The sequence below is a fragment of the Synchiropus splendidus genome, chromosome 3, assembly GCF_027744825.2.
Source record: "Synchiropus splendidus isolate RoL2022-P1 chromosome 3, RoL_Sspl_1.0, whole genome shotgun sequence".
Lineage (NCBI taxonomy): Eukaryota > Metazoa > Chordata > Actinopteri > Syngnathiformes > Callionymidae > Synchiropus > Synchiropus splendidus.
This window is the reverse complement of record NC_071336.1, coordinates 6,292,830-6,313,569: the sequence shown is the minus strand read 5'-3', so window position 1 is coordinate 6,313,569 and position 20,740 is coordinate 6,292,830. Positions and strand designations below refer to the sequence as shown.

The following is a 20,740-nucleotide window of genomic DNA, read 5'->3' as shown; positions in this document are numbered from 1 at the left end:
TTAATAATCCACCAGAACAATTCCTTGTCTTTCCATGTGCGCGAGGCTACCTCAAGGAAGGAGTTACATGCGCTCGAAGCTGAGCTTAATTCTTTGCTTCATGGGCCTGTTCCGATTGCACTAAGAGAGTCGGCAAAGCTACTGAATGTGCCAGTGGTCAGGGGTGACCTTGCTCTGCAACTGGCCAGGCAGAACTTCTGTACGTCTAGACAGGATCAGGTTTGTTCCACTTTTGTAATGTATATTATGATGCTGTCGTTCATTAATAAGAGCTGTATTAGATACTAGTTTTAATTTCTAAATGGGACCTTGTGTGTTAATTTTATACTGTGGAGTCCTACTACTGCTCCTTGGGGCGAGAAGTGCTCTCAGTTGACTTTGAACCGGTCGCCAACTTCTCAATTCCTGTGAGAGAACATTTTTATACTCTTTCTGCCATGACAATTTCATTTCCTTCCAGGTACGGGATTACTTGCTTCGCCAGAAAGCATCATTTGAAGTACTCCTTCTTGCCCAGGAGATGGAGCTAAGGGATTGGAAAATATGCCACAGGCTTCTAGAAAAAGTTAACTGTAGACTTATGGATGAGGAGAAGGAGGCTTCCAAGAGAATTGAGTGTCTGGCTCATCCTGACTTTGCTGTTAACAATCGTCCAAATCCCGTCATCAGCTGCAAGGATGCAGCATTCAGGAGGTATATTGACTTGCGCCTAATCCGATTGGGGTTCATGAAGGGTATTTTTCAAAACATGGACTGAAATATTTCTTAATTGATCTTTGATATGTAGACCCATAGATTGTGTAGGACATGTTATAACTTAAACGGACAAAAACAGCCTTTTGTGGTTTCAAGGAAAATGGTTTCAAATAAGACCGGCATAACTGTTAAATGTAATTAGTTAAAAGGTGCTGTGATTAAAAAACTCTGTTTATACAATATAAATAATCTGAGGAACAGTTGGAAAACTAATGCACAATGTATTGTGAACTTCTGTATTGCAAACTGTGGAATTCTTATTGGTTGCCCTCTCCCAGGCTTTTTCAGATACTTGACCAGGAATCAGGTCATGAAAGGGCTGACCCATTTTGGACCTATGAGACACTGGACCAGGGTGCTTCTGACCTAGCTGACAATCTAAAAGTGACGCGGGAAGCACTGAGTGGAGCAGAGCAACAGCAGTACAGCACTGCAGCTTGTCTTAGCTGCCATTCTGAGGAGCTTCACCGGGCTATGTACACAGAGCTCCAGCAACTGGTCTTGGGTCCTCAGGTATGTTCAATGGTACTCGGTGACCAGGAGCTACTCTGTCCTAATGCACAGGTGGGTTTTTTTCCTCCTTTGAAGTCAAATCCAACTTGAGATTTTGTACATTTGAGAGGCAAGTTATGGTTTTCCTTTAGTTATTTCCAGGATGTCACTGCTGCTTAAAGCTTTTTTAGTCCCACATTGTGGTTTATCCTTCACGGGTGGCACACCTCTAATGCACGGTGCTTTTACGTTGGTAAAGAGTAGGGTGCACTCTTTGTTTCTGAGGAACTCTTAACACAAGATTGATCAATGACGTTTCCTTCTTCGGCGATGCAGCCACAAGGTTAAATGTTTCATTAAAAAGAGAAATCATGACTGCTTTTATATATATCGTTTTATATATAGTTTACATTTATGAAAAATTGGGTTCATAATGTATAAATGTATTAAATAGACAACCAAAAAGTACTAAGTGCAATTTGGAAATCATGTATTGTTTAGTCTGTTGTGATCTCATTGTTTTTTTTTTCCACCAGGAGTTGATGACAAAGCTTGCGGAGGCTGAGTCCAAGTTAAAGAATTTGCAACAGTTAATGCAAGAAATAATGATGGAAGTGAAAGCCAAGGGCTCACAACTGGAGCGTAATGCCCTCCTTAGGAGGGAAAGGGAATTGTATATCTACTTCCACTTAGATCCCAGACTCTTGCAGAAAGTGGTTGAAGATGCTGAACGTCAAAAGAACATCAAAAGTGCTCTGGGGTGATGGCAATAGCTGGGATAAACATCTGTGTATTGTTTCTGAAATGTCTTGTACTGTTGAACTGTCATTGTTGATGTGCTATTCTGTGTTAGATTTAATGCGAGACTGTTCATTAATGTTCTAAGTTGTAAAACAGAATCCAGTTCATACAGAATTGTTCCTTAAACACAGTGTTGCCCTTTTGTCAAACGTGTTTATTTCAAATGTTCACATTAAAACTGATGAATTAATTTGTTTTGTATTCATTTCCCATCGAAGACTGATGGAATTAACACAGTTGAAGATGTGTATTGTGTTTGTGATGCTAATCTGACCTTTTTTATGTGTCCTGTTTAGGCCAGGGAAGAATGGAAATGTTAGAGTTAACAGGCTTCCTGAGAGGCACGGTATGAATGAGTCTAGCTCCAGGCTTTATGCAGGTCCCCTCTCCGATGCAGCACAGAAGATCTTGAAGGCTCTCTGGGCCCAGAATCCCACTACCATCAAAGAGAGCCAGCATCATCCAAATTACAGGCACAGTGAGTGGAGTATTTTGGTTATGGTTCAACAGGGCATCATTAACAATTCTTGATTCTAGTATTTCATTTTTCCTGTTCTTTTGTTAGCTAAATGTGGCAGCAAGAAAGGCACTTTTCAAACGTCATCCTTCAATCATTGCTTCACAAAAGAGCCTCTGACCAACCAGGGCTCCCCCTGCTGGGAAATATCCCTCCACAGTCATAAGTCCCAGTATGAGGCCTGTTCTCAGTCCTCACAGACCTATTCCTCAGGTGTGCACTTGGAAACCACAGCTCCCCAGCCCAGCCAGCTTCGATCAGTCACTCAGCAGGAGCTGTCTAACGTGGATATACCTTTGTACCAAAGAGATGTCAGCGGCCTGTCTTCAAAAATGACATTGAAACCTGACTGGCAACTGGATCCTTTAATGAGGAAGTAAGTGTCAATGCAACTTGCGTCCTGTCACTCTGTCCATCGATCATAACTGCTGTTAGATCATTGCAAAAAAGTGGATTAAAGATGAATCCTTAACCTCAATTAGTTTAATCCTCCAAAATGGCCCCATATAATTACTTTTTTTTTGCTCTTTATAGTTCCAATCAGCTGTTGAGCTTTGATCATAAATCACTGGAAATGGAGAATTCATAGCAAAAGGACGAGAACCTCTAAAATGAGCTTGAATTAGGAAGTAATTCTTTCATCAGGGAAATTCTTCAATGGGAAAGTGTCAGAGCTACTGCCTCATATTCAACCATCGATGTGTGTAGATGACTTCATTTTGCCTTGTGTCTCATGAAAGTCTTGCTTATTTTAATAGTGCCATGTCTCCTTTGTAGCTCCCTTGATGATGTAATGCCATGCCTCATCCTTGATCATTCTTCAGAGGTTGAATTGCATTCTGACTTAACGTTTGTCTCTGAGGTACTGCCTCATTGTCACAAAGAGGATTCAGCTCTGGATTGTCAACTTAACTCATCATTCTACCTTAAGAGGAATATTGAAAAAAGTAATATTTCACGTGATGAGCTTGGGATGTACGAGGCACTGGGTAGTAAAATCCCCAGAAGAACCATGGAGGGAAAGATTGCAGCTTCAGCAAACAAAAGGCCACCTTATCCTACAGACACTGCACATCAGCAGCCATTGTCTGAAAATGTACGTGGAAACCCTCAGAGCCCCCACAGTGTGTGTTTGACCACATCAGCCACACACTCTATAGAACATGGTTTGACAATGGTCAAGTCAAGTGACACTAGTACAAGGCGTGTTTTGAATTCACAGTTCATGCACGATAACTGTGACATGCTAGAAAACTATAACAAGAGACAAGTGGATTTAAATTCCAAAACATTAATGAAAACTATTGGCATTAACGCTGAGGCTTTAGGATGTATTTTGTTGGAGAACAAAATAAATCTTGAGAAAACCAATTCACCAGACACCCGACAAATTGATTGGGAGGTTGCAAATGGAATGGTGCCATTTGGATATTGCACTCTTGAGACGACAAAGTCTTTTCATTGCATTGGAGATGAAGCAACCAGGAGTATGCCACACTTGGATCAGACTGAAGCAGGAACACAGCCTCCAAGGGTAGAAGTGTCCATGCCCTTGGAGACCACAAGAGTTGTTCTTCCCTGCACTGCTTCAGACAAATATAAGGGAAACACTAATGGGTGTGAAGATAAAATACAGAACCTGCCCAGTTGTGGTGTGACCTTGAATGACAAGATAAATGTGAAGCAAGCAGATAAAGATGGACCAGTGACAAGAGCCATGGCTTTGGATGACGAGATTTCTTTTTCAGGTCAGAGATTTCTGAATGTCTGTACTATACTTAATATTGACCAATACGAGACACTGAATCGTTTTCAATAATGTAGACTGAGTTTAACAACAAATATATGTATACTTTTCTGATTTGAATGTCAGTTTAATTCATTCTATTGCATTCTCCCAGTCTGTTTCCATTCTCATGAGCTGTAGTTGACAAATGTGTTCTATAGTTAAGTGTTTAACATACAGTGTAGAAGAAATACTACTTCAGTGATAATAGCTGGGGAATTTTAATGGATGCTGTCAATTCATCAATCAATTGATCAGCCAACATAAGCTCATAATTAATGTGCAAATCTTAGGTGACATGCGGTTGGCTGAATGTTAGCACAGGTGGTTTTCTTTTGCATCTGCCAGATGTTGATTTAAAATGTTGACAAACATCAGCACAATTTTATTTAAAAAAATCCAATAGTCAGCACAGATTGGATTTTGGAGATTTTCAAGTGCTGAAGGATTTCAAATTTTCTGTTGCATTGTAAGATCCTTCAGTCAGCAATTTCATAGGCTTGATGACCATGCACTTCCTTGTCAATCGCAAGGGATGTGTGCCTGCCTACTCAGATTACAGCTACTGTAAGGGAGCTAGAATCTCAGAAGCTGAGACATTGCTGAGTCAACTCATACCCTGAAACAAGTTGTAAAAAATGCACCATTGATCTGAGTCTGGATTTATAGTGTTGGCTGACCTTGTGCTGCCACACATCTTTGCATGCTTACTCGACATATGACAGCAGACTGCATTGACTCTGGGCGTGTCCTCAGATTGATGATCCTGTTTTTATTCTTCAGATGAGAAAGAAAGGTGCCCCAGGCAATCACTGTCCCAAGCACAATTTTTTGGAATCAGGATGCCATATGAGATTGTCCAAGACAAGCTCCTTGTAAGTCATGATTTTGATCTAGGAGCTATTACGATAGAACACCAAACATTCACTGACATTATACTCCAGTAGATAATATATAATTGAGCAAACCTGACAATGTACATATGATCCTACTTTGAAGAAGTGTTGGACTGATGAGGGAGGGTTAAGAAAATGTTTTAATAATAAGAAAAGGTATTTATGCATCCTTTTGTTTGAATCATAATCTGCATTGTGTCAATCTAAAATAAGTATGCTATCGGTATAAAAAGAAAAAAGCTAACCATCATTCTAGTGATACAGGTGTGAATTTGCTGTGATACTTGAACTGAATGAATGTGGTCATAATTATTTATGTTTTGTTTAAAAGAAGTCATCACAAGTTATTTATTATTGGACTAACCATGAATGTACACATGTGTACTCTGCAATTCAGTACCTGCCATTCTTTCTTTTTCTTCGTTTTTAAGGTTGTTGATGACGGTATCGCAGTAAACCACACAAGCATAGAACTGGTTTCACCAAGCTCCCAAAATGCCACAGCTCTATTGGCAACCCCCTCATCACCGGTTTCTCCGCCGCTCCCAGTGATCCGAACATGGTCCAACGAGGGACAATATGATTTTCAGCAAGCCAGAAAACATGAAACCTCCCCTAGAATCTCTCTCAGAGCGTGTCATTCAAAGTGGAAGCCACCGTGTTCTTCGCGTAGGAAGCCAGGTGAAAGCTTGAGCAAGTCGAAGAAAATAATGGGGAGTATTCAAAAACCAGCGGTTTTAGCCAAAGGACCACAATCGCATAGAACTAAAGAAGAGTTGAATCTTCAGGCTGAACTGTGTGCACTGGACAAAGACAAAAAGCGATCTAAGAAGACTGTTGCTACAGCCAAAGAATCCTCAATACATCTGACAGCTGAAGATCTGACCAACAGAACACCCATGAGAAGGCTAGAGCAAACTTCACACAAGCCAAAATCACTCTGTGAGCACGAACATGAGAATGAATCTGAAAACGGAGCCAAAAGTTGTTCTTTAAGCACAGCTCTAACGTCCGACAGTAGAGTGAAGAATTCTCGGAACATGACATCAGAGGAAAAATGCCAGGTGCTTGCTAAGGTTGAGGAGGCCGAGGTGCTGTTGCTTACCATTGTTTACCAGGATGGCTCCACACAGTTAGACGTAGAACAGGTCAGTGTGACACTCAGAGGTTTTATGCAACCATTCCTGTTTGTAACATCATTGCTGTGACACAAAATATAAAAAAAATGTCAATTTTTTTATTGTTCATGGAATTGAAATAGTGATTGTGCCACTGGTGTAGATTGAGTTTAAGTAACAATGACAGCATTCAACATTCAAGAGCTCTTTAACAACCTAGACAGGATAATTACTGTCTAATGATTGCTCTGCATTTTGCATGTTTGATATAGAGGCTAACTCAGCCACCCACTGGCTTCCTCATTCTCCTGAAGTATGATCTGAATGCAGTCATACCTGAGGACACAGTTGGCCCAGAAGATGAGTTGGTCTACCTGAAGTTGGAGCAGACACCTTTATGGGCTCAGCAACACTCAGATAACAAAACCCAACTCTTTAGCAGGAATGTCAATTTGCATCTGTGCTCATGTAGAATCCATCGTTTCAGGCTATATACAAATATTAAATGATTTGATTGTATTTTCCCAACAGAGATATGTTGCTTAAGGTGCTCTCAAGAACCAAAACTGTTGTTTGCTTCAAAGCCAAGGAGTTTCTTTGTACAATGCTGCACTTCTATGGACCAGACCTACACTGGAAACAAGGTACGACCATTCATCATGGCATTTAACCTCACAATGTCTGGCTTACTTCTTATACTTGTCCATTGAACAGTGGCAGGTTGCACAGTACATGATCCACAGGTGTCAGGCTGGCTCCTGGATCCAATAGATCCCTCAAAAAACTACCCAGACCTTCTGCTGAAACACAAGAGACAGAGCATTTCTGCTCATCGTCAAGGTTCTAACAAGGTTTCCTCAAAAGCATTGATATTTATTCAAGCTAGACTATTTTTTGTTTTTATATTTGATCACTGTATTGTCAACAGAACCAAGTGAATTTGTAGAAAGAATGTTTCTTTTGTCCTCAAGGTTTCTCAAGTTATCTCAGGTCTCTACTTTCTCAACTGCCTACACACAGAACTTTGCTTGCAACTACAGGTAAGCAGATGGATTCAACATCTGATTAGGCGATATAAAGTTAATGAGGTCTGAAAACGAAAAATCTATCTTCAGCGACAAGGCCTGTGGGACCTGTACACAAACGTTGAGCTGAAAATGATCCCAGTTCTAGCTGGTGAGTTGAAATGAGGTACATCTTTTTTACAAATACTGTTGTCTTTTTCTGAGTTGAGGTTTTTCCTTTTGATGAAAAATACGTCGCTGAATGTGTCACTCATTGTTTTTCTTTATTTTACATGTGACACCAAATCTTAGCCCTTGTTGTACAACCATAGAGCCACTTCAGATGAGTAATAAATCCAACCCAAAGTATCCATTGCGTGAACAATATTGACTCCCCTTTTTATTAAGGGTGGCCTGTGGAATCCAGTAGGTTATTAATTTTGAAATTCAGCTGCTATTCAGAGCCACAATATTCTTTGTTCTCTGGCAGAGCCACATAAGATGCCTTCCTTGTGTCATTTAAATGTATAAATTGAAATTTCACTTTACTGCCTAATGTATGAGGCTACAGATGTTCGGTGTTATGTGCATGAAATTGCCCCATTGTCACCGATACATCCAGCAAATGGTTGGATGATTAAACTTAAATAGTAACTATTTAACTATTTCTATTTGAATAACAGACTTCACCAATATATGTTGTTCTCTCCTAATACTTGCTTAATTTATGTTTCAGCTATGGAAAGTCACAATATCCATGTGGACAAAGGTGTTCTCAAGCAAACCTCACAACTTTTGGGGGTGAGGTAGACAACGCACCATGCTGATAAAAGTAGTTCTGTGTTGTCACAAGCTCATTTTCTCTGTAGTAAGTTTTACCCACAACTTAGTTGTGAGATTATCACAATGTATGGAAGTTAGAAACAAAAGTGAAGAAAAAACATTTTTTTGATTTATAGCTGTTGTTGAATGCACAGAATGCCGCATTCTAAACCAGTGATTCTTAACCATAGGGCCGAGGCCCATGGTTGGGCCGCGAGTGCCCCCTAGAGGGCTGCGTAAAGTTTTTTGTTTTACACGTCTGAGCCATGAGGGTGTTTTAATACACTTGAGCATTATATGACGATGCTTTCATTTACACTTGACTTTATTTTATTTCGAACGTTATTCATGATGTACGGCTCTTCCAATTTTCTCAATAGTTTGCCTCAAAGGTATTTTTTTTCTTCCTTTTTTCTTTAGTAAATTTGATGAATGTTACTTGCACCTGATTCTGCTGCTGGTTGGACTTTTCCGTGACTAATATCTTTGCGCTGATCACATGGTTTCATGTCATTTCACAAGGTTTTGGTTTGTTTACATGTGTGGTTATTGAACACAAATGAAATCAGTCATCACAGTACTGAATCACTTGTAATCCTTGAATGGGCCCCTGACCCACTTGTTGTGGAAAAGGTGGGGACAGAGATCAAAAAGATTAAAATCCCCTGATCTAAATTATACTGACTGATTTAAATGATTAGGGGGAATTAGAATTAGAGAAGCGAGTTTAGTTCCGCCATATTTGCGTGTAGAGGTGTACCTACCTTCTTTTTGTGTTTTTGTAAGTTCTCCCTATGTTTGTGTAGGTTTTCTCTTGGCACTCAGGTCCCCCCCCATAGTACAAAATCATACTTGCTGGCAGGATGGCCTCTCCTCTCACCCAAGCAGCTGAGATGGACTCCAGGCCACACGACTGTGTTGTGAATAATGTTTTGATTTGCACCTATATCTTTAATATAATCGAGATGGCCCATAGTTCATTTCTTGCGACTTGGTTATTTGAATTTTAATAACATTTTAAATGAACTTTGACGTGAACTGTATGGTCAGAGGAAAGTGAGGTGCTAAATATTATATGAAACATTTCTCTGGACCCATTCTCTGAAAAGGCTCCTGAATACATATGCTATTCCAAACGCTAGCAGGGATGCCATAGAGGGAGAGTCTTGGTATTCTGCCATGTTGCTATAAATAGGATGAAAACAGTCTTTCAGGAGTGTGTGCTGCAGAGAAGTGCATCACTGTCTGTGTCAGCACACATCCACACAAGTCGATGCCCAAGCACCTCAGGCCCTACAGACAGGTGCTGAGTCAAACTGTTTTTGTCATTGTATATTGCGCACATGTAGCTACCTATGTCCCCAACCTGTCAGGTTTCATTTGAGCTGTCAAAAGACACACACATATAACTATGATTTGATTTTCACCTGATACACCGTCATATGTAAGGCTATTTGTATTGTCGTCAAAGTGTGTAAGAAAGCCAGATTGTAAGGCAAAACTAATTACTGAAATACAATAGAAGCACAAATGCATTGCGCTTCCTATTTCCATGTGAGTCCATGAGAACGCATGTGCATCTCTGAGCTTGAAACTCTACCAAGGGGCTGTCATTTATAATAGATGAGGCAGACTGGTGCTTGCTCTGGGCACTGAGTGAGAGGACGTGAAAGAAGTTGCCTACATGACTCCTTTTAGCCATCTTCTTTGAACATTTGTGATCATTTTTAATGCCAGCCTCAATAATCTTCCTCTTTTTTTCTGTAAGTGTTCTGCAGTCTGTTCAGCGAGGATTGTTAATGCTTAATTATTTATTTGAGGTTGTTTTTCTTTCTTGATACAGCTGATAAGTTAGGTCACCACTCCAGACTCCATTGTACTGTGCCTTGACTGAATAGTATTGCTTCATTATCATAGTCGACGTAAACTTTTAATATCCATTTGAGTCAGCATTAGTGACACTTAATCTGAGGAACACATGCTACTTTCTGAATAGAGACGCAGTGACTGACTCCTACAGAATGCCTTTCTCCTTTCTTTTGCTGTTGCTGAATATTGACTGAGTCCCAGATGATTTCGGACCGAGTCACACCATCCCTAAGAGAGATGGTTTGTTGTTCTTTCTTAGCAATCTTTGTTTATTGTCCCGGGTGGAGGAATAAGCAGATGTGTCTGGCAAAAGCAAAGGCATTTTCTGCTTTTTGTATTTTCAACGTATCTACTTTGCACATGGGCGGCACAGTGGAGCACTGGTTAGCACTGCTGCCTCTCAGCAAGAAGGTTCAGGGTTCAGCTTGGGGCCTTTCTGGGTGGAGTTTGCATGTCCTCCCTGTGCCTGTGTGGGTTTTTTGGGGTCCCGGGTACTCTGGTTTCCTCCCACAGCCCAAAGACATGCTCACTAGGTCTCACTCACGAGGACTCTAAAATTGCCCCTGTGTGTGTGTGTGTGTGCCCTGCGATGGACTGACCTGTCCAGGGTGTATTCCTGGCTCTGTCCAATGACTGCTGGGATAGGCTCCAGCACTCCACACAACCCTTACCAAGTCTAAGCACTGGTTAATTGAAGATGTATGCATGTATGTACTTTGCACGTTTGTTCATCACGTGTTGTGTGACTTGTTCTATCCCAAATTAATTCTGTAATAATGGACATGGCCCATGTTAAACCCACCATAATACATATCTTGTTTTTCTCTGTTATAATATGTGTTTTTCCCCTTCAGACCAAATTGAAGCAGTTAGAACAGGAAGCTCATCGAGCAGCTGGACAAATATTCTTGGTCTCCAGCAACGCTCAGCTAAGAACTGTTGGTTCCTTTTAAAATTAAAACCTCCGTTAACTTACTAATGATTAAACTTCACCTGTTTCCAGGCAGAAAGTAAATATAACTGTATTTTAATGTATATTTTGAAAATGAATTGGTTAAATGCCTTCTTACTTCTTAATGTTTTCTTGCTTTTGTTCTATTGGTCCATTTCAGATGAGGAAAATGATATCATCAATTATATGCAGATTGTAACCGATTGTAATCCATTCCTGATTTAGTGGATTCGTGTTTTCCATTTTCAGGTGTTGTTTGAAAAATTACGACTTCATGAGCTGTGCAAGAACAAGATACTTCCAAAAACCATCAATAAACAACAGTCAACATCAGAAGCTGCAGTATGTCATACTCCAACATGAACACGCACAGATGATGACTTATGCGCAGAACACACTCAGATCACAACTTATCATGGATAAATCATACAAGTCAACCAATGTGATGTTATTTTATTGTGTCTTTACCATAGTTATTGCTGCTGCAGCACCTGCACCCACTACCCAAGATAATTCTTGAACACAGACAGGTCAGTCGTGATTGAATCTGCCAAATATTATGCAAGTGTGCGAACTTTGTTATTATTCACAACGCTACATGTGATACATTATCATCAGGTCCATAAAATGAAGTCCACCTTTGTAGATGGCATCCTCTCATGCATGATGAGCAAGGTAAGTGAAGTCTGTTGGTGGATAATGTTTCTTCTCTTAAAGCGAGGGACTATATTTTAAATGAAGTTCTAGAACACTGGGGGAGATATCCAGAATCTGGCTGATGTGTTGCTCACGAGACATGCAAGCCGCTGCTTGGTGAGAGAAGGTGTTGTGAGGCAGGGGGAAATATCTACACTCATTTGAACCACAGATGTGGGCTACTGATTTTAAAATATAACAGGAAATGAAACATGTGCATGATGGCGACGGATACAGAAGATGGATGTTCTAGTAGGTGTGAAATTTGTACAGCAAAATGAAGCTGAACATCAAATTCTGAAAAAAAGCTGATGTAATCAAATTTTAATTCATTTAATGAATATTGACTGGATGGACAATTTCTTCTTCGATTTAATCAATACAACTTTTCTTCTTTGTCTCTTGCTTTTCTGGATGTTTTCATCACTCTAGGATTACATTTCTTCCACATGGTGCCAGACAAGTGTGGTGACAGGAAGGATTTCAGCAAAAAACCCAGTATGTATATCCCCTGTCCACTCTGAGTGTCTCCTTTGTTTAGATTATTAGTCTTGAAGTACTGTTGATTATTTACGTTCTTGTTCTTAACACGGCTGATTATGCTGTTTTACCATTTGTAATTGAATAATATTTTTATGTGAAACATAAATCTTTTTATGGTCAGTTCATACACTTAATCATGAATAGAGGAATCACACATGAAAGAAACAATGTAGTTTTCGTCAGTGGCCTCATAGAGATTTCTAAGAGGTAACACCACAAAGACCTGGATAAGTCAAAGGACGACATTTTTCTTCTTGGTGATGCAATATGACTAAAAAAAAAAAAAATCAAAACTCTAAAACTGCCTTTTGAAATTCCTTTTTTGAGGAAATGTTTGTCAGTCATTGAGCAGTTACCATTGTATACTTACCCTGACTGATTTATTTTCTCCAATGACAATTGAACCCTCTCATTGTCTTTATTATGTACATTGTTTTTGACTTTCAAGTGTGGAAGTTTTAACTTAATATGCTTCTTTGAGATCTCTGGCACTTCATTCCCAAGTTCAACTGTGACATCTCGTCGTCCTGTCACACACGCTGCTCTTCCAAGCAGATGAATATTCCAGAATTTAAGATAATGTATGGCACATGTACTGTATATCATGACTGTAGTTCCTTACGTGGAAGACCACACACACTCGTATGTGCATGTTGATGTGTGCACCGACAGTGCAATTTATGTTGTTGACTCTGCAACTCTGTCGATGATGAGAAAGCTGAGTGTTCACATCTGACACAGTGAATCATACGTCACATCACCAGGGCAGCAGTCACAAGCCCCTGTTCAGCAGCATGAACAGGGGCTTGTTATGATTGCATGGTCAATCTCATATTCAGCCCAATGTCCCCACCCATTCACTGCAGTCATTTCTCTATCTAAATCTACTGAATAAAAAATGAATGATCCCCACTGAAATGATGACCACTTACATAAAGAACTAACCATACAGACACTAGACTCTTTAAAATGACCAGGAAAGAGGGTATCTGTTTAAGATTCCTTCCCTGTTAATTTTTCATTACATAATAGTAATAATAATACCATACCATGCCATATTTATTTATAAAGCACTTAAATAAAAATAAATAAATAACACAAGAGCATCACTAAGTGCTGTGCAAACAGTAAAATCAGGATAAAACAAACAATGAAAATAATAAATACATAGAATTAAGACATGAAAGGCAGCAGAACCGGACTAAAAAGTGCACAGATGAAATTACTAATATGATAAGCTTATGCTTATGTGAAAGTGCATTTTAAGAATTTTTTTTTTTAATGGATAGCGATCGTGCCTGTCTAACATGAGGAGGGAGGACATTACATAGCTGGGGCCCACAGATTGAGGAACCCCTCTCATCTTCCTCTTTTTTTTTGGCTCCTCCAGGAGCAGCTGGTGACTTTTAGGACAGCAGAGGAACATTGGAGTTAAAAGCTCTGCTAGATGCGGAGGAGCAAGACCATTTAATGCTTTAAAAACAAAGAATAATATTAGTGGAGAGAAGTTAAAACGGGAGTGATGTGCCCTTTTTTCCGTGATCCACTTAAAAACCTGGATGCAGCATTCTGAACCAGCTGCAGACCGGACATGGCTAACTCCTACAAGGAGACAGTTGCAGTAGTCCAAACAGCACCTGATAAAAGCATGGACCACTGCTGCCAAATGCTGCCTGGATAAAATGGTCCTCACCTTTCTCAGGCGACAGAGATCAAAGAAACACGACTTGTCGGCTGCGCTGATCTCAGAATCAAATTTGAAATCACTGTCCAAAGCCAAAGTTTCTACTTGTGGGTTTAACATAGTCAGACAGAGGACCCAAGTAAAAAAACAGAGGACATTACTGGGTCTAAACACCTTATTATTATTATTATTATTCATAATGATACTGATAATAATAATATTCATAATAATTCTCCATTAATCCCCAACAATGTCTTTAATGCATTTTCAGTTGAGTCTCTTTCAACTGTGTGTATGTGGGGCTACGGTAGGATTATAGGTGATTAAAAAGGAACTGCTGAGCTCACCTGGTTGTTTCCGTACAGTCATCAAACTGTCTTTGCTCATCCCCTCACTATTTTCCCATGATTTACCAGGAAAAAACTGCAGCGGATGCAGCAAATTCTGCATGTGTGTCTGTGTTACCTCAGCAGCAAGGTTTTAGATTGCTTTAGCACTCAATAGAAAGTTGGCCTAGAGCCCAGTGATCATTTAGTTCCCATAAGATTTTTCCCCTTGCTGAGTGGAATATCAGTATTTTGTCTACCACTTGTTTCATCGTCCAACCAGTCTGTCTGTGCTGGAATTATACTATATAAGTCATCATATTGTGTAGTTGTTACTGTCAATGATCATTACATCCGTAGTGCGATCATCTGGTGTGTGTCAATTCTGTAGTCCTGGAGTCTGTTGCAGGCTGTGCATTTTTGTCAGTGTGTGAATATTTGTGTCCATCTGATTTTGATATCGCTTTATTCCCTTTTCTTTCCAGCTTGTTGTGCTATCTGCTGAGGTTCCGTTGTAAATTGTTGTTTCTCCCTATTCAGAATTTCCAGGCCCTCCCGAGGCAACCCTTGCAAATAGCCAAGAGGCAGTACATCCCAGGTACGAAGCACTCCATGGCACTCCTTCTCAAAAATGAGACCCTAACATCTTTGGGGAGTGAGTGTGGGAGCACCATCTAAGGGGGAACTGAAAGTGATGAGCAGCAGGAGAGCTGTTGGTGTAATAATGGTATTGTTTCCTTCATATCTCTGTGTTGTGTGCTCTTTCACTTCTGCAGCTTCTGGTGCATTTTTGGTTGAAAGATTCCATTTATACTTTGGGCTGCAGAACAAAATTATAATACTAATCAACTGAGATTGAAATGAAACATGACTTTCCTTGATCACCATGATCCCTCACATTGACAGTGAATGCTTGGGGAGGGGGGACAGGCTGAGGATAGGGACTGGGGATCCTCACCTGTCATTGCTACTTTTCATTGCTACATGTTACTCACTTTATACAATACCTTGATTTTCCACACTCAAATGTAATACCGTATTATGGTCACATGAGGTACTTGGAAATGCAACCTTAAAGCACTACGGCATCTACGGCATCAGGGAATTGTTGCAGGAGGGGAAACATTTAATTTAATTGAAATTGAGTCCTTGTCTTGTGTCCACACAGGACAGGAGGAGGAGAGAGTGACCTTCCATCCACGTGCCATGTTCATTGCCCAGGAAGGCTGGACTTTTCTTGCTGCAGGTGATAGTCAATCATCTATTATTTTTCACACGATTCCTCTATCCATGACATTAATCCTGCTGACCCATAACCAGCCAAATGTGAAGTAAATGATTATCTTAATGGAGTCCGACCACTTCATCAATGAATATAAAAGTAGAAATTATGACAAACTGTACAAGTAACAGAGTAGTGAGCATAAACATCAGAATCTAAAGTGTCTCTTAAGGCCTCAGAATAGCTTGGTTATTTCATGGCCACTCCTGGAACACGTGGCCACAACATTGATTGTTGAATGAGGTGTACAGGAGCCAGTTAGGAAGAAATTGAATGGAACCACAGACCATTACTTGAATATTGCTTCATGGATTGTGTCTGCTTGGTCTGACTGTTACTAGCACAGGCAGAACTTTGTCTGACATAATGGGGCGACTTAGGGGCATCCTGCTGATCCATGCTGTGCTGAAAGAGATGAGAGGGAAGACGCTGCCCGGCAGGCGACCTCTTTGGCGAGTGTCTGCAACCCTTGACAGTGTATGTCGCATAGTTATATAAGCCAACAGATAACCGAGGTGAGCAAGAGGACAGCATCAGCAACACATATACACACTCCATGCTGGGGAATTGCAAATCACACACAGGCAGGGGAAATGAACACTCTGAGGTCTGTAATAACAAACCTTGTTTGGAAACCCATATCAGAATCCTCCTCTCTGTCCTCCAGTGTCCCTCTCAGAGCAAAACAACTTTTTCAACTTGTTTCATTGTTTGTCTTTCTTTCGCGTCAATTAATTATATTTGATCTTGTGTACTATTTTACTACTAATAGTACACGAGAATAGCCAGTAATGCCTTCCTCATGCATTTGTGTACTACAACAACCCAGCGTAATAGATACTATCAAAACATTTTTGGAAGGCGCTGAAAAAGGCTCAATAGCATGTTAAAATCATACCATCATGAATGCATGCCTCATAGAACAACACAAGAACAACAGAGAATGCACACTGAGAACACATGTTTGCGCATGCAGGCTTGCTGTGTTGTTGTAGATATGTGTAAGTCAAAAATAAAAAAAACGTTCTCTCTCATTATTTAAATTAATAGTTGAGCTGGAGGTGGAAAGGACAAACTCCTAGTTACATTACTTCATTATAGTTTTATTGCTTATTGTTCAAGCATGAATGTTGCGCAGGCACATGAGGATGAATGTCTATCTGACTAGAATGATTTATGCAGAACCGGCAGTAAGGACGGCACCATGTCACAGAAAGAGAATTAATAAAGTTCAATGACAGATGAATGTTCGTTCATATGACAACAACGTTGGTGCTACTTTTTTCCGCCAACTTTTGCAAACAGAGTGGGAAGTTTGGGTGACGACAGTTGTAGTATATAGTACAGAAAGGACTTTCGTAGGTGCTGGTTTTTGCTCCAACCAATCCAGAGCACACAGTCTAACCAATCAGCTGAAACAAGGAGCACCTGACTGAAAATCGACTGATTACCGTCTTCAAACGCCTGATTTGTGAAGTTGTCTGTGCTTGGTTGATGGTGCAAAGACCCACCTGGCATAACTTTAAAACTAAACTTCCTATTCAACACCCTGTTTTGATCTCCGGTCATGTTAATACTGCTCTGCTGACTGTTGGTCCTGGTTTACGGGACGGATGGAGGGTCAATTCTATACAATCACAAGGAGAAGTAGATGGCCCTACAAACATGCGCACATTAATTACAGGTCAACTTTTGTGTGTATTGCTATACCTGTGGGGGCCAATTCTTGGAAACACACCTCCTTGTGGGGTCCTTTTGCTGGTTCCCACGAGGTAAAGCCTGAATTTGAGGAAGAAAGTGTCAAGATAAATCAAGTTTAGTTAACAGTCCTGGTTAAGGTTAGCTATTTGTTTTGGATGGTAGGGTTTTTGGGAGAGAGGCCAGGGAAAGGTTGAAGCTCAATGAAATGTCCCCACAAAACATAAAGACATCATGTGTGCGTGTGTGTACAAATACACTGCAATAATTCTTGAAGGTCAAGGAGTAACATTACTATAGCAGTCAATCCGTGTTCTGGATAATACGAGAGTTATTCTTGGATGGATTGATTTTTGAGGTTTCTCATGGATTCTTTTTTCATATGCACCCCGCCTCTGCAGGCTCTATCACCACTCTACGCTCACACACACTCATATTGATGCTGCAAAATAATGTCCCCCTCCTCACTTTCTTTGTTTTCACACTGCCAGTTCCTGGTCAGCAATATGTTTCAGGGCCTGTGGGCCATGCTTGGAGGAAATGTGATCTGACTCATCAAACATTGATGGGAGGATACTATCTTTAGAAGCCCCCCATCTTACCTCGAAAAAGCTACAATCATCATCAATTTCCACCCCTTCTTCCTCTTTACATCAGACTCAGTCTCCACGCTTCCTCTTGTCTGTGCTCCACAGGTTATATCTGTGTGATTTTATTTATTGTATTTATACCTAGTTGATGCTCACTATATGTCCTCAGCTGAATTTCATTTTTTTTCTCCATTAGCCTAAAAATGAGACATATTTAAAGAAATTGGTGTGCTTGCGTAAATCCATGATCACTTGAACTATCAAGATGGTGTGTGATAGCAAGTGCAGCCGCAGGGTCATAGCCATCTTAACTTGAGATTGGAGGCTGAGCCTGACTGCTTTCTTTTCAGTTCCTGCAGGATGTGTGCATGTGGGCGCTTCCACCCGCTCCCAGGTTTCCCAACCTAGAACTTGATTAATAATAGTTGTTGGTGTGTTTGCATGTGTGTGCACGTTCAGGCGATGGACCGATGCCATTTCGAGAGTGTCACACTTTTCTCATTCCAATGGAATTCTGGTGAACAAGGTACAACGACTGGAAATACAGTAGATGGACGATGTTAATGTGGTTAGTGTTAAGGTGTGTTGTCTTAATGCATTCTGTTCAGATTTCATTAAGACCTACTTTCATATTTCATCAAGAGAAAAACTAAAGCATGACAAGTTTTATGACCAGTAGATAAGATGAGAGGTACATCTACTGTACCCACAATGTTCTCTTCATCTGGGGTCTTCAAGGTCCTCATCTCACTTGTGAGCTGTCCAAGTAGCACTTAACATGACTCTTGTGACGTAAGCGCTCCATACACCTCCATACAAGTCCAAATATACAATTTATAAAAAAATAGCATCAATGTGATTATGGAGCAACATGGGCACTATGCGGTCATTCTCATGAAGGGTCATAGAAAACCTTTTGATGCTGGCTAACATGATCCTACACAAGTAACATCCAACTTACGACCTGCTTGGCTTACATCCACCCGTACTTATGACCACGGCCAACAGATGCTTATTTTTTTGTATTCAATGTCTGGCACCGCAACACGCAGCAGCCCGGCAACGCGTACAACAGTTATGGCTGCACAGTATCCCAGCATCTCACTCTCACACAGCGATCTACCACTACAGTGGTACCTATAACCCTCGCGTCGCTATTTTGAATAGCATTTGACTTACGTCCAATCTGACTTAGTTACTTGTACTTGTATTAGTGAATGTTAGGCATTTAACATTCAGGTTTGTCTTCTCACCAGATTTCTGCCAGGTGGAACTACGCCTCCTAGCTCACCTCTCCTCAGACCCAGAGTTGCTGCATATCTTCACCAATCCACAGGCCGACGTCTTCACCATGCTTGCTTCCAAGTGGTATGTCCCATGTCAAATGGACGCGCTTGTCTGTATAAGGTGCTTTCATATTTATACCCAACAACCTCGTACTGTATATGTGCAGCCTTTGCATTAATCATGTCCACTATCAACCTCAAGCAGAGGGCAACCTCAGAACTAGAAAATATCAGGAACATTTTATATATTGTTTCAAATACACTCACATTATGCTGTCCTATAGGTTCCACTTTCATTTCACCAGCTTTTTGGCTATTATAGATATATTTTAACTATGCTCATTTTAATCAATGAATACAGTCCATCTATGCTCTAGATCTTCTTTCACTGACAATACTTAAAAAATTGTCGAGTACTCGACAAAAAGCCAAACCAAGTGGGTCTGGCGCTTGAATATTAATAGTTATCCAGCAGGGGGCAGCTACACTCCAACACGGAAGGTGACTAGGCGGTATTGACGGTTGATAAAGCAAACATCTAGTCTTGTCCTGTTGATTAATGTGTATGGTGTTGAGTTGAACAGCTAGTTTGCAACACAATCTGGGATGTTGCTGCGCTGAGACCACATGGAGGAATGTCGCTGGAATGGCAAAACTTAAGACTCAAGACTGTAGAATATAGAAGATTTGCAGGACAAAAGAGTGGAGTCAGGCTGGAACTTAGAGGTTCCTTTCTTTTTTATTGTCAAATGCACGTTGCAGTCTGAACAAACCAATGAAAAAAAACTGCACCACCTCACCAGGACATTGTCTGTCTTCAATCAGTTTCAAATCCCCCAAATGACTTCAGTTAAAGCTGTTGACTGTGATGGAAGTGGCCTCTGTTTGACAAGTCCTTCATTAAATATTGATGCACTAACCAAAATGTTTCTCGTCTAATTCACTGCCACAAAGGAAAGGAGTGAGCGAGGACAATGCGACCGAGCAGGACCGGGAACATGCCAAACGCATTGTGTATTCTGTTGTGTATGGAGCAGGTCAGTGCAAACACACACTGCGTACAGGCTACTTTTCAGAGCTGTTGCTGGATAGAATGATTACTCTCAGCATTCGTCAGTCAAATTCCAGATGCTCCATCTCCAGGACCATCAATATGTCACGCTGGGTTGCATTTATCAGTGACATCGTGTAGAGCATTAATTCTGTCACCTGCATGATCACCTACATTCGCCGTCACTGACTACCTCACATTTGTTTGTGGTGTTACACGGTCGTTTTCCCCTAAAGCTGGACTTTATTGACAAGCTTCATTGTAAACAGTTATTTCTAATCAATATGGTTGCTTTGTGCACCATTTGTGGCAAAAAAAATCCTCATTTTTAATACATGTCTTAATAATGGTTCAATGACACGTTGAAGTAAGGGCATAATTTTGCAAAATAGATCTCTCATTTCCATGTTTGTTGCATTGTAAATAATCACAAACATCCTGTCAATTCCTATTTTTCGCTTTTAAAAACTAACGGTTGAATGTTTGGAAGTGTTTGTGTCCCCCTTGAAGAAGTTTTTGTGATACCAAAATGTTTTTCCACAAATGCACAAACTGGTGCACAAATAGCAAA

At 40.5% G+C, this 20,740-nt stretch overlaps 1 protein-coding gene across 13 annotated transcripts in view; it reads left to right on the top strand.

Annotated features, from left to right (window-relative positions):
* Positions 1–20,740, top strand: part of poln (polymerase (DNA directed) nu) — a 29,537-nt gene that overhangs the window by 1,733 nt on the left and 7,064 nt on the right. For 2 of the 13 annotated variants that reach the window (XM_053859299.1, XM_053859296.1), the window contains 24 exons: positions 16–219; positions 461–693; positions 1,035–1,320; positions 1,785–2,008; positions 2,346–2,527; positions 2,615–2,942; positions 3,344–4,314; positions 5,136–5,227; positions 5,680–6,396; positions 6,639–6,808; positions 6,898–7,010; positions 7,081–7,217; positions 7,338–7,406; positions 7,482–7,542; positions 8,107–8,171; positions 10,916–10,999; positions 11,263–11,355; positions 11,487–11,543; positions 11,632–11,688; positions 12,142–12,207; positions 14,803–14,860; positions 15,431–15,508; positions 19,089–19,200; positions 20,073–20,155. In XM_053859299.1, coding sequence (XP_053715274.1) covers positions 16–219; positions 461–693; positions 1,035–1,320; positions 1,785–2,008; positions 2,346–2,527; positions 2,615–2,942; positions 3,344–4,314; positions 5,136–5,227; positions 5,680–6,396; positions 6,639–6,808; positions 6,898–7,010; positions 7,081–7,217; positions 7,338–7,406; positions 7,482–7,542; positions 8,107–8,171; positions 10,916–10,999; positions 11,263–11,355; positions 11,487–11,543; positions 11,632–11,688; positions 12,142–12,207; positions 14,803–14,860; positions 15,431–15,508; positions 19,089–19,200; positions 20,073–20,155 — 4,540 coding nt within the window. Of the gene's footprint in view, positions 1–15; positions 220–460; positions 694–1,034; positions 1,321–1,784; positions 2,009–2,345; positions 2,528–2,614; positions 2,943–3,343; positions 4,315–5,135; positions 5,228–5,679; positions 6,397–6,638; positions 6,809–6,897; positions 7,011–7,080; positions 7,218–7,337; positions 7,407–7,481; positions 7,558–8,106; positions 10,843–10,915; positions 11,000–11,262; positions 11,356–11,486; positions 11,544–11,631; positions 11,689–12,141; positions 12,208–14,802; positions 14,861–15,430; positions 15,509–19,088; positions 19,201–20,072; positions 20,156–20,740 lie in introns of those variants that run through there. The other 11 variants (XM_053859298.1, XM_053859297.1, XM_053859300.1 and 8 more) reach the window with 11 other exon arrangements.